This window comes from Camelina sativa, chromosome 10 (genome assembly GCF_030686135.1).
Source record: "Camelina sativa cultivar CO46 ecotype springtype chromosome 10, ASM3068613v1".
Lineage (NCBI taxonomy): Eukaryota > Viridiplantae > Streptophyta > Magnoliopsida > Brassicales > Brassicaceae > Camelina > Camelina sativa.
Genome location: NC_141889.1, coordinates 1,321,307 through 1,333,862, shown reverse-complemented (window position 1 = coordinate 1,333,862; position 12,556 = coordinate 1,321,307). Strand labels below are relative to the sequence as shown.

Sequence of the window (12,556 nt, the reverse complement as noted above, 5' to 3'; positions counted from 1 at the left end):
CCTTCTATATAGAGTCGCTGAAGGCAATTAATTTCCTTTGAGTACAATGGAAGGCTTTAATAAAAGTTATCGTTGAATCAGATTCAAAGTTTCGTTTGTACTAAATAACTATTGATGATTCTTTCTCGAAAAACTCTTTTTTTTTTTTCAAAATTTATAAACGGTCGATCGATGGTGATATGAAGTAGTTTATATCTATAATCTATTGTCATATTTCGATTTCATAATAATTATGGCATATGGTTTGTGAGGATCGTGAGTTTGTCAACGACATTTTGTTGCTACATATTCAAAAGAAACATTTTAAGAACGGACTTGGTTATGTATGGCAAAGAATTTGATTATAAATATTTCAATCCCATACATAGTACTTGAAATTATGATGAATGATTATTGAAAATTTTGAAAAGACTGTACCCACAACAAATATTATATTCCCCCAAAATTTATAGCAAAAAAAAAAATCTCTTTAAACTTTTAACTAGTGACTCTTATGTGGCGGTGAAAAACACCCACTAATATATGGAATCTTGATCACGTGATTCACGACAAATATGATAATACACGTGTAATTTGAACTAATGAGTTACTTAAATCATAATTATTCGTTGTTTTTGTCATCAGGCCCTTTGGGCTTTCCTGGATTGGATTAGGATCCAATTAAAGCAGAACCAAAGAAAAGGGATCTAAAAAAACCAATTTGGTTTAAAATATAAACCGGTTCGGTTTGGAATTAAAAAGATGATGTTAAATTAAAAAAAAGGTCACAGTCACTCTTCGCTTTTCCCAATGCAAACAAAGCGGTTAGATCGGTGACGCATTATCTTCTTCCCCCATCACTTTCTCTCTACTTCCGGCGAGCTCTCTTCGACGGCCAATGGACGCCGTCATCCACGCTGCTCCACTCTCCGTCACGCGCTTACGTGCATCATCCTCTCCTTTTTCACCGTATCTTCTTCCGCCGAGATTTCTCACTGTTCAGCCATGCCATTGCCACCAATTCACCTTCTCTCGAAGCAGCTTCCCTTCCAAATCTAGGATTCCTTCAGCTTCTTCCGCCGCCGGAGCTACTTTGATGAAGAACTCATCTTCGGTAAAGCTCACTCACTTTCGATTTCCAGTTCCAAATTGCTCTTTCCTTTTTTGGGGAATTTTGTTTTGCATGTGTGAATATGTGATCACTGGCGTCTTAGATTCTGAGAATTTTCATAGAATCAGGTGATTGAATTGAATTGTATACTAGTTACTAGCTTAGATCGGACCTGGTGAAAATTGCATATCTGAGATTCGGGATGCGATCTTTAAGAGTCGTGGAAATTGAGTAAGCAAAAGTGGCTTGAGTAATGCAATAGTGACCAATTTTGAATTGGTAGGAGAATTTGAGCACCTGTTCGGTGATATGTTGATTCACTCTTGTTCTCGATGTCCTGCATTTTGTGGTTGATACTCGAATTATGTAGTGTTGTTCAAGTAATTAGAGGATTAGTTCGAGCTTTCTAAGCTGAGCATGTATTTGACTGTTACTGTAGCCAATAAGTGGAGTGTACACTGTTGGTGAGTTCATGACAAAGGAGGAGGACTTGCACGTGGTGAAACCTACGACCACTGTGGATGAAGGTCGATGTTTGTCATCTTCTAAAGTCCATCAGATTGCTTAAAACATGTGCGTGCTGCTGCGTTTATTTTCAAACTGATGATCTCTTTTTTTTTTCCCCATCTCTACAGCTCTGGAACTCCTTGTGGAGAATAGAATTACAGGATTTCCTGTGATAGACGACGACTGGAAATTGGTTAGTATTCACTTTTGAATTTAGGTCCTATGTTTGGGGAAGGTAACTGGATCCAATCTACTCATGGAGGTTTAAACACTTGAGTTGGATGCTTATGAAGGATTCTTTGTTGCTGCAGGTTGGGCTTGTTTCAGACTATGACTTGCTGGCTTTGGACTCAATATCTGGTAAATGGGCCAGCTACACCACTTGATGTATTTGGTTTCCTTTCCTTTCAAGGTCTTTTGATTCGGGATTTCTCTTCGAAGTGGAGAAAGAAGAAAGCTACTTGATCACTTAGTGGCATAAAGCCAGAAATATCTATGTTATGTTATGATGACCTTCTGTCTCATTCGTTGCGAGATAGCACGCTCAATGTGAAATGATCAAAAAGCTTCTTCCCATACCCCTTAAATCTTATTGCTGGTTTTTTGTTGTTGTTGCCAATAGGTAGTGGAAGAGCAGAAAATGCAATGTTCCCTGAGGTTGACAGCACCTGGAAAGTATGTGGCCCTTCCTTTTCCTACTAAACATTTTGACCTGAATGCTTTTCAAAACACTCATTCATATTCTTTCTCACTGTGATCATTTGCCTGGTTCACATTATCAGCAGTAGATAGTGTGAAATGAAAGTTACGAGGAACTTGATTTGATTTACACAATTACCATGCACAATGTTTCAGCTAATTGCTGTCACCCGTTATAGGATCTTGTGATTGTTATGAGTGTATCCTGCACTAAAGAACTACCTTATATGAAATATGCATGTGGTAGAGTTATGTTTAATATTACGTTCAGAGTTTTGAGTAGACGGAATTCTTTAAATGGACTCAGTTCTGACATGATAAATCGTCTCAATCTGAATTGTTTCTATATTTCTCTTGTTTTCGTATTTTTTCTTTTGCAGACTTTCAATGCAGTGCAAAAGCTACTCAGCAAAACCAATGGGAAGCTTGTTGGAGATTTAATGACACCAGCTCCTCTAGTTGTTGAGGAAAAAACCAACCTCGAAGATGCTGCTAAGTTATTGTCTTTCCTTTTTTTTTTTTCAGTGCCATATTTTTTTCAGTGTGTGATAGTTACATTCTTCACTAACATAAGCTTCTTATTCTATTTTCCACTAGAATATTGCTGGAGACAAAATATCGCCGGCTCCCTGTGGTAGATTCTGATGGCAAATTGGTAAGAGAAATTTCACAATTACACATCTCACACTTAATTTTGTAAAGACACATTTTCTCATCACTTAACCTTTAATATCTCCTTCAAAAAAGGTCGGTATTATCACAAGAGGAAACGTTGTTAGAGCGGCGCTTCAAATAAAGCGCTCTGGTGATAAGAATCCTTGATTAAGATATAAACCAAACAAGAAAATAGGAAAGCAATGATGAAACGTTCTCCAACAAAATAAAAGTGAGAAAACAGAGTATTCCACATTGTACAATGTATGATTAAGAGCCATGACTTATATCACCAGGGTTTACATCAAAGTGAAGCCTAGTGAACTCTAGAAGAATCAAAGATCCTGATAACAGTGGCAAACTCTGGTAAGTGGTAAGTGCACTACTTACTTTATTTTCCTACAGAATCAGCTTATCTGTTTGGTTGATGGGTTAGGTTATCAGATGCTTTTGGGTATTTGATTCTCATCAGTTTATACTTTTAAAGTTTAATTTTATTTAGAAAAAAATATTTCCCACTTTCTACATTTGGTTAACCACCAAAGTAACAACCTTTTTAAGGTATTTAATTGATATTGGTTCAACCAAAAATATCTAATATTTACCTTCTTGGTATCGTCCGTACAAACGCATCTGTGAAGTTGGAATCTTTACTTATAATGGAGGCTCTAGATCACGGAATGATATTTAGTTATGGCCTATAACTTCCATGATTTACTCGATTAAGAAAGATATAATTGATAATGACAAGTTACAAATGAGTTAGTTGCAAGGTCATGCTCATCATTAGCTGGCCAAGGAAACCCCAAAACAATTGACCTTTAAAATAAACACTGCTGAATCGGAATTTTCAGTGATTAGCTTAGATCTGAGATTAGAAAGAAAAATATGGAAAACGGATTTGTGTGAAGTAGAAACAGTTTTTAACTGTTGGTCAATTTCTACTTTTAAGCTTTCTAGTGGAGAAGAAAACACATTTGGTCTTTTCAAACAAGACCATAGACTAGAGATGAGAGCCAGATTCGATATGTGAGAGTTTGCTGTCTTTGCCCCACAAAAAAAAACAGATTAGAAAAACACAGAAGAAAGAAAGAGATGACTTTAGTAGTTGTTAGGATAATAGAGATGGAGAGAGCTTTAGTTGTTACGATCGGACCAGTTAAGACCCACTTACCATATTTGTTATGTAGGACACTCTTTGTCGTTCCCAATCTCTCGACTCTAATAGTCTCCTGTAGTCCTGTTTCTGCTGCTATTCACTCACCGCCGCGTTCCCATATCTAATAACATCCGACTAAATATTTACTCTACTGAAACCGAACTTTAAATCATCAAAATGAATCAAATTAAACGAACATTAATTATCAAAGCAAGAATTTTAGTATTTTGGATTATCTTTTTTACACTATAAAGAAACTCAATCCGAATCAAGTCTAGAAGACGTATCTAAATGATCTACTAATGGCTGTTTAACTTCTTTCTTACACCTTGGAACAACATCATTGAACACTTAGATTTGTTGAGTAGGAGAACTGAAGTGGTTGAAATACTATTTATGGGAAGATATCATCAGTATACTAGTAGTAGTAAATTAGTAATCACAAACTCAAGAGAGGTGGTGCATGTTAGCAAACCGCCGCACATCGTAAAAACATACATTCTCTAATCTTCCTTGTACAACTTTTTTTTACTTTTTTTTTGGGGGGGGGGGGGTAAAGTGAAGGAAGAAGAAGGAGAACAAAGTAGGGAAGCTAGTGAAATCAAATCGATTCGATATATATTTGTTTCCTAATCGTCCTCCGAAGTCTCCGGGTCAGGTAGTTTGTTCAAATCAACCCGTTCCCATGACTCGTTGTTACACCTCTTAAACTCTTCCTTACTAGTACACTCCATATGATCATCATTAATACGATAATCACTATGATTATCTCCGTAATCATGATTACCGCGTTGATGTTGATTTTGATGATGATGATGACGATTTCCCCCCGCCGCTTCTAACGCATCCACTTGCGCTCCAACCTCGGCCGCTTTTCTCCTAATATACGCCGCCGACATATCCCCACCACTGTTTCCTCCACCGCCCGCCACCGTAACTCCGGCTAAAAGCTCCGGGAAGTTAAGCCTAGCGGAAGGACCACGGAGATAGTACACAGCCGTGTCGTAAGCACGCGCCGCCGCCTCAGGAGTAGAGTAGGAGCCAAGCCAGATTCTTGACCGTTTATTAGGTTCTCTAATCTCCGCCACCCACTTCCCCCACTTCCTCATCCTTATCCCTTTATACGGCTTCTCTCTCTTCCTCGTCGCCGACGCCGCCGACGCAACCGTAACAACCGGAGTAGAAACAACCGTCGCCACTTCCGTCGCTGTCTCCATATGGGTTTTCGCCGGAGATTTCAAGAACCCACGAAAGAACTAATCTTTTTCTCGATCTAAAGAGATTTAGAGTTGAAAGAAGAAGAAGAAGAAGATGTGTGAAATTGATGGCGAAGCTATTACATGCGGAGAGGGAGATTGATGAACACGTGGGCCAAGAAGAGATGAGAGGAACACGAAACCGCAAAAGAGAAGTTTCAAAAAATTCACCGACACTAATCTCTTAATAACTTTCTCTCACTATATATTGTTTTTTTTTTTTTTAGGTTATCTCTCTCTCTATATATATATATACTTTATTCTACTAAGACAGAGACAACAATCTCATCTTCCCTGACATTTATATACACACACATATAGATAAATCGAAGTTATTATATTTTGTCTTTATTATTTGGACGGTATTAAAATATTTAGTGTTAAATACTCTCATGCACCTTACTTATTATTGTATTTTAATAAAGCTCGTCGGCTCTTTCCATTGGCCCGGTTATCATCAACTTAATTTCCGATGGAGTAAACATCCCAAACTAAATACTAGTACTATACAAAAAACGGATTTGAATGCAAAATTTTACATACAACTCAAACTACAATTTATTTTTGTAATGACCTCTAATATATGTTTCCGTTGGCATATAGTACTACATAGCTAGAATTGACACCCATTAATATATGTATATTTAGTGATCAAGTATAAAGAAAATTAGATATGGACAGATGCGTCTTAATGATATAGTGTGAAACTCTTATTTTTAACCAACAATACGGTATACGATTTAACACGCCTCATCGATTACGTCAATTTAATTTATTTATTTTAGTATTACCCCATTTGTCTTAACGATATGAATCTATGATGATGATCTATTTGATCTCGCTTAACAACTGCGTAATTTTGCATTGCTTTAAACATGTGTGAAAATGTCTAGTATCCCCCAGCTATATGTAAATAAAACTCAAAAACTTCTACTCGGTACGGTTGATTTGAATTCTAAATGTCGCTAGTCAAACTTGGTATAAAAGCTTTTTGTTTATAAATTTCTAATATCGATTCAGTTTGAGTTGACTATATATATTGTACGTCGTTCAAATTGTCAAATAGTCAATAAATTGAAAATACAAAATAAACAGAGGATATTTATTGATTTCATGGAATAGGAATAGTATTGAGTATTAACGTAGGGAAGTGGGTCGTCGTTGTGGAATTTGGGAAACAATAATAAATGAGATTTAATTTAAGTTTTTTTTTTTCAATTATTACAGAAATGTTCAAGCAATAATACGATTAATTTACCTACATATTTATTTTATTTTATTTTTGGTGCATTAAAGTAATTAATAGGGAAGAGGCGGTAATGACACGCGTGTCTCCTTCTGTTCTGGGGACAAGTTAGTGGGATTACTGAGGAGCTTTGTCTTTCCTTATTTCCTATGTTTTTTTTTTTTTACTACTATTACTTGTATTTTGTTCTGTCAGTCAATTAATTTATTTCAAGATTTTAGTTATTATACTCAAAAAATTCTCGACTTAGTAAATTATACTCAGTCTTATTATACTCAAGATCTTAGTAATTTTTTTTTGGACAAATCCGACTTAGTAATTATAATCAGCACTTTAAAGAACATGTAGGAATATGTAGTTCAAAAAACCTTTCGTAGGATCTACCTACAGTTTTAAGAATACAAAGAATTGATAACTTCCTATATTGTAGCGAATTCTCTTTTTTAGTACATCACTATCTTTTTTGGTTGCGATTTGAGACTTGCTAAATTTTCCTAAACTGTGTTTATAATTAAATTCCCAAACTTTGTGTGGTGAATAGGTGATCCAACCTTAAAGCGCTTGTTAGTTCAGCTGAAAAAAAAGTCGTAATCTGAATTCCAATTATGAACATTTTCTAAATAATTGCAAACAACAAATGACATTAGTCAGAATAAACTCTCCAAATTTTGTTATAAGAATAGAAAGACAAAATTGGATTAACAAATAAAAAAAACATTATAAAAAAAAAGGTTTAGGTCGGTGGACAAATGTATGGCGTTTGGAAATAGACGTTCCATCCACGCAACAGCGATGTTGTTTATTTGACTCTACTACCCTTTCAAATTTCGTGATTGTTATAAGGGAAGTAGGGAACTTAAGACCAAAAATGTAATTGCAGTCCATGTTTACACACTTCACAACACTGGAAAAGTGGAAAGACTAATTTTGTGATAATTTCTCCAAAATGGAATCTATTTATTTGGAAACAGTGAAAGTGCCTTTGGAGTTTAAATGCTTGAGCCACACATTAAGATTAGATTATGTTATTCGTCTGAAATTATTATAGCACCAAATTGATCGAAAATATTATATGTAGATGGACTGCTTTATTGGAATCATCCGATTGACCTGTTAGTTTACTCATTAGTATAATACTACTACTACGTACTACGTAGTTTATTTCTATTATGTATTAGATGGTTAAATTAATACATGAAATATACCAAAATTTTCTATGTCGGTAATTTTGATTTCTTTTTTTCTGTCGGCGTATTTTGATTTTTATGTATTAATGACATGTCTACAGTAACTTTAACATAATTGGATATATCGATTTCAAATGCAGATGTATGGATCTGGTTTAAACGAATTTTTTATATATATTTTAAATTCTATAATTCTGAAAACAGAATATATTTCTCTAAGCAAACTTTCCAAGATATATTTATAGTATTTGTTTAGCCAACACGTCATCAAAGCGTTGTTTTAGTATGTGAGTATATCATAGGGAAGCTTGGATTCTTATTCTAAATATCCAAATAAATAAATAAAACAATTCAAACGGAAAGTTTTCAATACGAGACGTACGTAGGTCCATATATGGTACGTAAACTATTATAGATGCGACCGACATCGAAGTCATGACAACGTAAACCGTATAATTTTCTCTATGGATAAAGCCATAATATACACCACAAGATCTTACTTCTGCTACCATTAGTTTTCATAACCAATAACCAAAAGTATCCAAAACTTGTTATAGCAAGACATTCTTGGTAGAGTACACATTTGTTTAACAGAAAGTTTCCATTTTTTCTGTATGCATGTATAACAATTTTATGATAATTGCTAATTTTTAACCAAGAAAAAAAAAGAAATTGCAAACGGAACTTTAGTTGGTTCGGACAACGCGAAGCATAATCGAAGATGAAAAACTAAAACGTTCAAAATTAAATAATATTGCACTATTTAGGTTACAGTATAAGAAAATCATTCTATATTCAACATATAACATATCTCAGACTTAAAAAAGGCCTCTAACTCAAAGGCATCCCGATTTAAGATAATTTTAGATAATGTAAAAAGTAAACCAATAATATATAATTCACTTCATAATACAAATAACCACACAAATTAAATTAGTTTTAATAATCCAACAAAAAATAATGCAAAAGAGTCTATAAAATCATCATATATATATATATAAAAGCAACTATATATGTCACTCGTTAATTACTCAACACAATTATCAAAATTGCGATTAGTATCTCAACATCATTCTTTCGTTTTCATAAATTGGATACTAGCGAATAGTCAACATTTGTTCTCACATCATAATCGTTTTCTTTGTAAAACCACGAAACTGGACCATTTTTATTTTATACGTGTCATCTCTGGGCATGGTCACATATTTTGCGGTTGGACCAATATTTCTTCCAATTTTATCGGATATCCTTAAACAACTTATTAGACCATAATATATACTTGATAGTATTAATCATATATCTTAAATAATTATGCAGTGGGGATTAGCTGTGAACTGGTTGGCACATGAACGTGCCAATTACCCACACAATTCAAAACTTTAATTTTTATCTTTTGGGAGGACACACAATAGAAGCAAACCCTTGGATCGATAAAGGACCACAGACATATATAGTTTACGTACCTTATTGATCTTCACAATTCTTTGTATCAAACCACGATAATTTCATTATATATAGAAACTATTGAAGAACACTTGTGTGTGTTTCTTTTTAACTGTATTCATTTTATGAAAGCTATATATATCTCTTATACTCAAATAAATTTAAATACCTGAAAGCGTTCTGCTTTTACTGTTAAATAATAGTTGTCTTCAATCGTGGTGTTATATTCGAACTCAATGTTAACACAACTTGAAAAAGTTTGCTTTACAATACAATCGGTTAATATCAACCCATGGTTCGACTATTTTGTTAACACATGATTATACGTTCAACCTACATTCAAGTAGTGATACTCATTTTTTTTTTTAAACTCATGTTATACATTATATACATGTGACAAAAAAATGGAAAACTGTGTCCTCGATTTATTTGATGCACATAATGAATAAAAAACTGTTTAGGTCATTAAAAAAACGTGCTGTTAAAAGAGCTTGTTAAGTTTATTGAAATAAGATTTCTTATAGGGTTACACAACGCGTCAAGGTCGTAATTTATGTCAAAGCGTGGAAAATGAAAAGTCTATACGATCATATATATGCTCCTATAGAGAGCATCTTTGCACAGTGGTTTTCGTTTTTCTCCTATAATTTTCAACTGTTAAGTTTTTTTTTTCCTCTCTTAAGTAAGAGTTTACATACTAATCATTTTATAAATTAAAAATTAGTATTTTAGTAATCCTCCTAATGAGAGTACTAATCCTAAGCAACAACGTATGTACTATTGTAACACAGCAAAAGTTTTGACTTTAATAAAGCCAATCGAAAAGAGGCAAATAAAATTATGTAAAGGGTGAAAAGGTCATAAAACTGTTACGGTGCTGCACCTGAAAGGTCAAAGAGCACATGTGAAAATTAATATAACTCATGAGTGCTAAAAGGATGTGTAGTTTTGATTTTTTTTTTTTACAATTATTGGAGCTGCTGATGCATTTGTCAAAGATCGTAGGTAAAGTACATTTATATTGTCCAAAAATCTGGTATTCGGCGTTTTACTACTTAACTTATTACATGCGACAACTGAATTATTGAAATTAAATTATTGACTTGTTTATACACCTGCATATCGTATAATTTAAAATTCATTATCATCATCTTTAACTCGAATTTTTAAACAAGTTTATCTTTATGTCCCTCCTGAGACATAAAACAAGATTATCTTTATTGAGTAGGATTACAAGACCGGACTAGATCAAAAATAGGTTGACTCGAAAATTTTAAGATCTTAAAAAGGTTTAAGCTTGGTTTTTTGTTCAGGCTTCTGAAAAAACAGTTTTGCATAGTCTCTCTGATGTCCAAAAACAAAAACTCTTCCCGACGAATTGGCTGGGGTAGTAGTCGTCAGGAGGAACTTACAACCAACTCTACTGAATCTTTAAAATTCATATATCGGCCGAATACGAACCCAATTCAGGATTTTAATGGAAAAGCCCATTTTCTCTCAATGAATCCGATGACAACTCTGGCCCATTAAAAATCATGGCCCACTAAGAAGTGTGTTTTTTTGGTCATTTGGAAAATCCGATGATAACTCGATGTTCTTATGGATGGTGTAATACCCATTTTTGTATTACGTTTTTGAAAATCCCATTTTTTCTCCAATCAAGATTTTTGGATAAAATCGATTCCCTAGAAATTACCTAGAAAATATTTAGGTTTTCTTTTACACTTTTCATTTTTCTTTTATGAAACAACTAAAAACAAAAAATCATAATCTAAAAATCATTTAAAACCCCACTACCATTGCCTTAGTATTTTTTTGTACAATTTTTAAAAAATGCAATTTGAGGATTTCCCGGAACAGAACGTCATCCATCAATCCATCATCATCCATCCTAGCGCTCAAACACGTTTTAACTCAAAGTTATGATAGGATTCGGTGTAGTTATTAACATTTTTCAACTGCATTTTGGTTTATGCTTTTTAAATTTATTTTATTTAATTTGTGTTTTTGCAATATTAATCTTTACACATTTTCTTAAAATAATATTTCTACTTTATTAACCCTACAAATTTTCCTAAAATAACATTTCTACTTAATTCAGTTAATGAAACTAAATTAATCGATCAAATTTATTTATGTTTATTGTCATACACAGCATGACACCATCATTTAAGAGATCCAGAATAAATGCTCAAAACTTATTTTAATACATCATTATGATAGTTGAATGTAAATCGAGGGACTTTGAGAAACAAAAGATTACATTCTCAATTATACTTACGACGAAGATAACATCATAAACACGATAACCTAAATAAAGAAAATCAAATTTTAGCAAATATATAACTTTGTAAGCAAAAAATACATTTATTTCTGTATATATCTCCTTTAGATACTGAATATTATTCTGCAATATTCTTAACAACTCAAATAGGCATACAGAAAAATCTCATGTTTATTTGTTGTTTATGATGAGGATATTAGCCATACTTCCGTCTTTCTATTTTAGCTGTTTTTATTATTTAATGTTAAATTCACTACTCCAATGTTAAATTCACTATTTCAATGTTAAATTATTTTAGTACTTCAAATAATTTAATATTTTAACTATAATTACAATATCCTCATCAAATCTTCCACTTATCGATATGTTAACTACACATGGAGATTTAATAGGAAAAGGAAACATAATATACTACACCTACACTCATAATTAGTGGCGTACTATATAACTACTTCCAAAATTGTAATATTTTCAAGATATTGTATACTTGATCACCAAGATTATCTCTACATATTCACACAAAAAAATCCTACGATCTCTTTAAAGTTTAAACACTATAAATACGGTCAGTTTACAGCAGCTAATATCACCGAATCCATTTCTCACTTTTTCATAACAAATACGCAAAAAAATTCACTACTCCAATGTTATAATATATGTTATTATTTGCTACTTCTTATATGATCCGTTACTTCTTATATTTTCTTTGTTTCATATGTTAGTATATATTTCTTTGTTTTCATCCTACCATCAGTTACTATTAGTCTTTTACTTATTATGTGATTCAACTATCATTATGATGATATTCACTGAATATTATTGTTATTTGTTTAGGAGATGTCATTGGACAAGTCGGTGACATTGGGGAGATCCCGGAAGCAAACAAAAAACCAGCTAATAAACTTAATTTTAAATTGAAAGATGAAAAATGAGTTTTAAGTGAATAGTTATGTATAAATATATAAGCATGTAATCATTTTCTTTATATGAGATTTATAAAATTTGTTTTTTTTTTTATGTCATATTGACGA

General features: G+C 33.0%; 1 protein-coding gene and 1 pseudogene across 2 annotated transcripts; one reads left to right on the top strand and one right to left on the bottom strand.

The window, feature by feature from the left end:
* Positions 1-719: 719 nt before the first annotated feature.
* On the top strand, positions 720-3,541 carry LOC104716404 (CBS domain-containing protein CBSX1, chloroplastic). The gene is made up of 8 exons (XM_010433777.2): positions 720-1,093; positions 1,530-1,617; positions 1,726-1,790; positions 1,909-1,957; positions 2,220-2,272; positions 2,677-2,792; positions 2,894-2,951; positions 3,044-3,541. Exons 1-8 carry the CDS (start codon positions 878-880, stop codon positions 3,116-3,118), a joined length of 720 nt encoding a protein of 239 aa, XP_010432079.1. The 5' UTR covers positions 720-877; the 3' UTR covers positions 3,119-3,541.
* A 961-nt stretch (positions 3,542-4,502) lies between these two features.
* Positions 4,503-5,647, bottom strand: LOC104716402 (ethylene-responsive transcription factor RAP2-10 pseudogene; annotated as a pseudogene). Its single transcript, XR_015568934.1, has one exon. The product of XR_015568934.1 is annotated as an ethylene-responsive transcription factor RAP2-10 pseudogene (transcript).
* Positions 5,648-12,556: the final 6,909 nt, after the last annotated feature.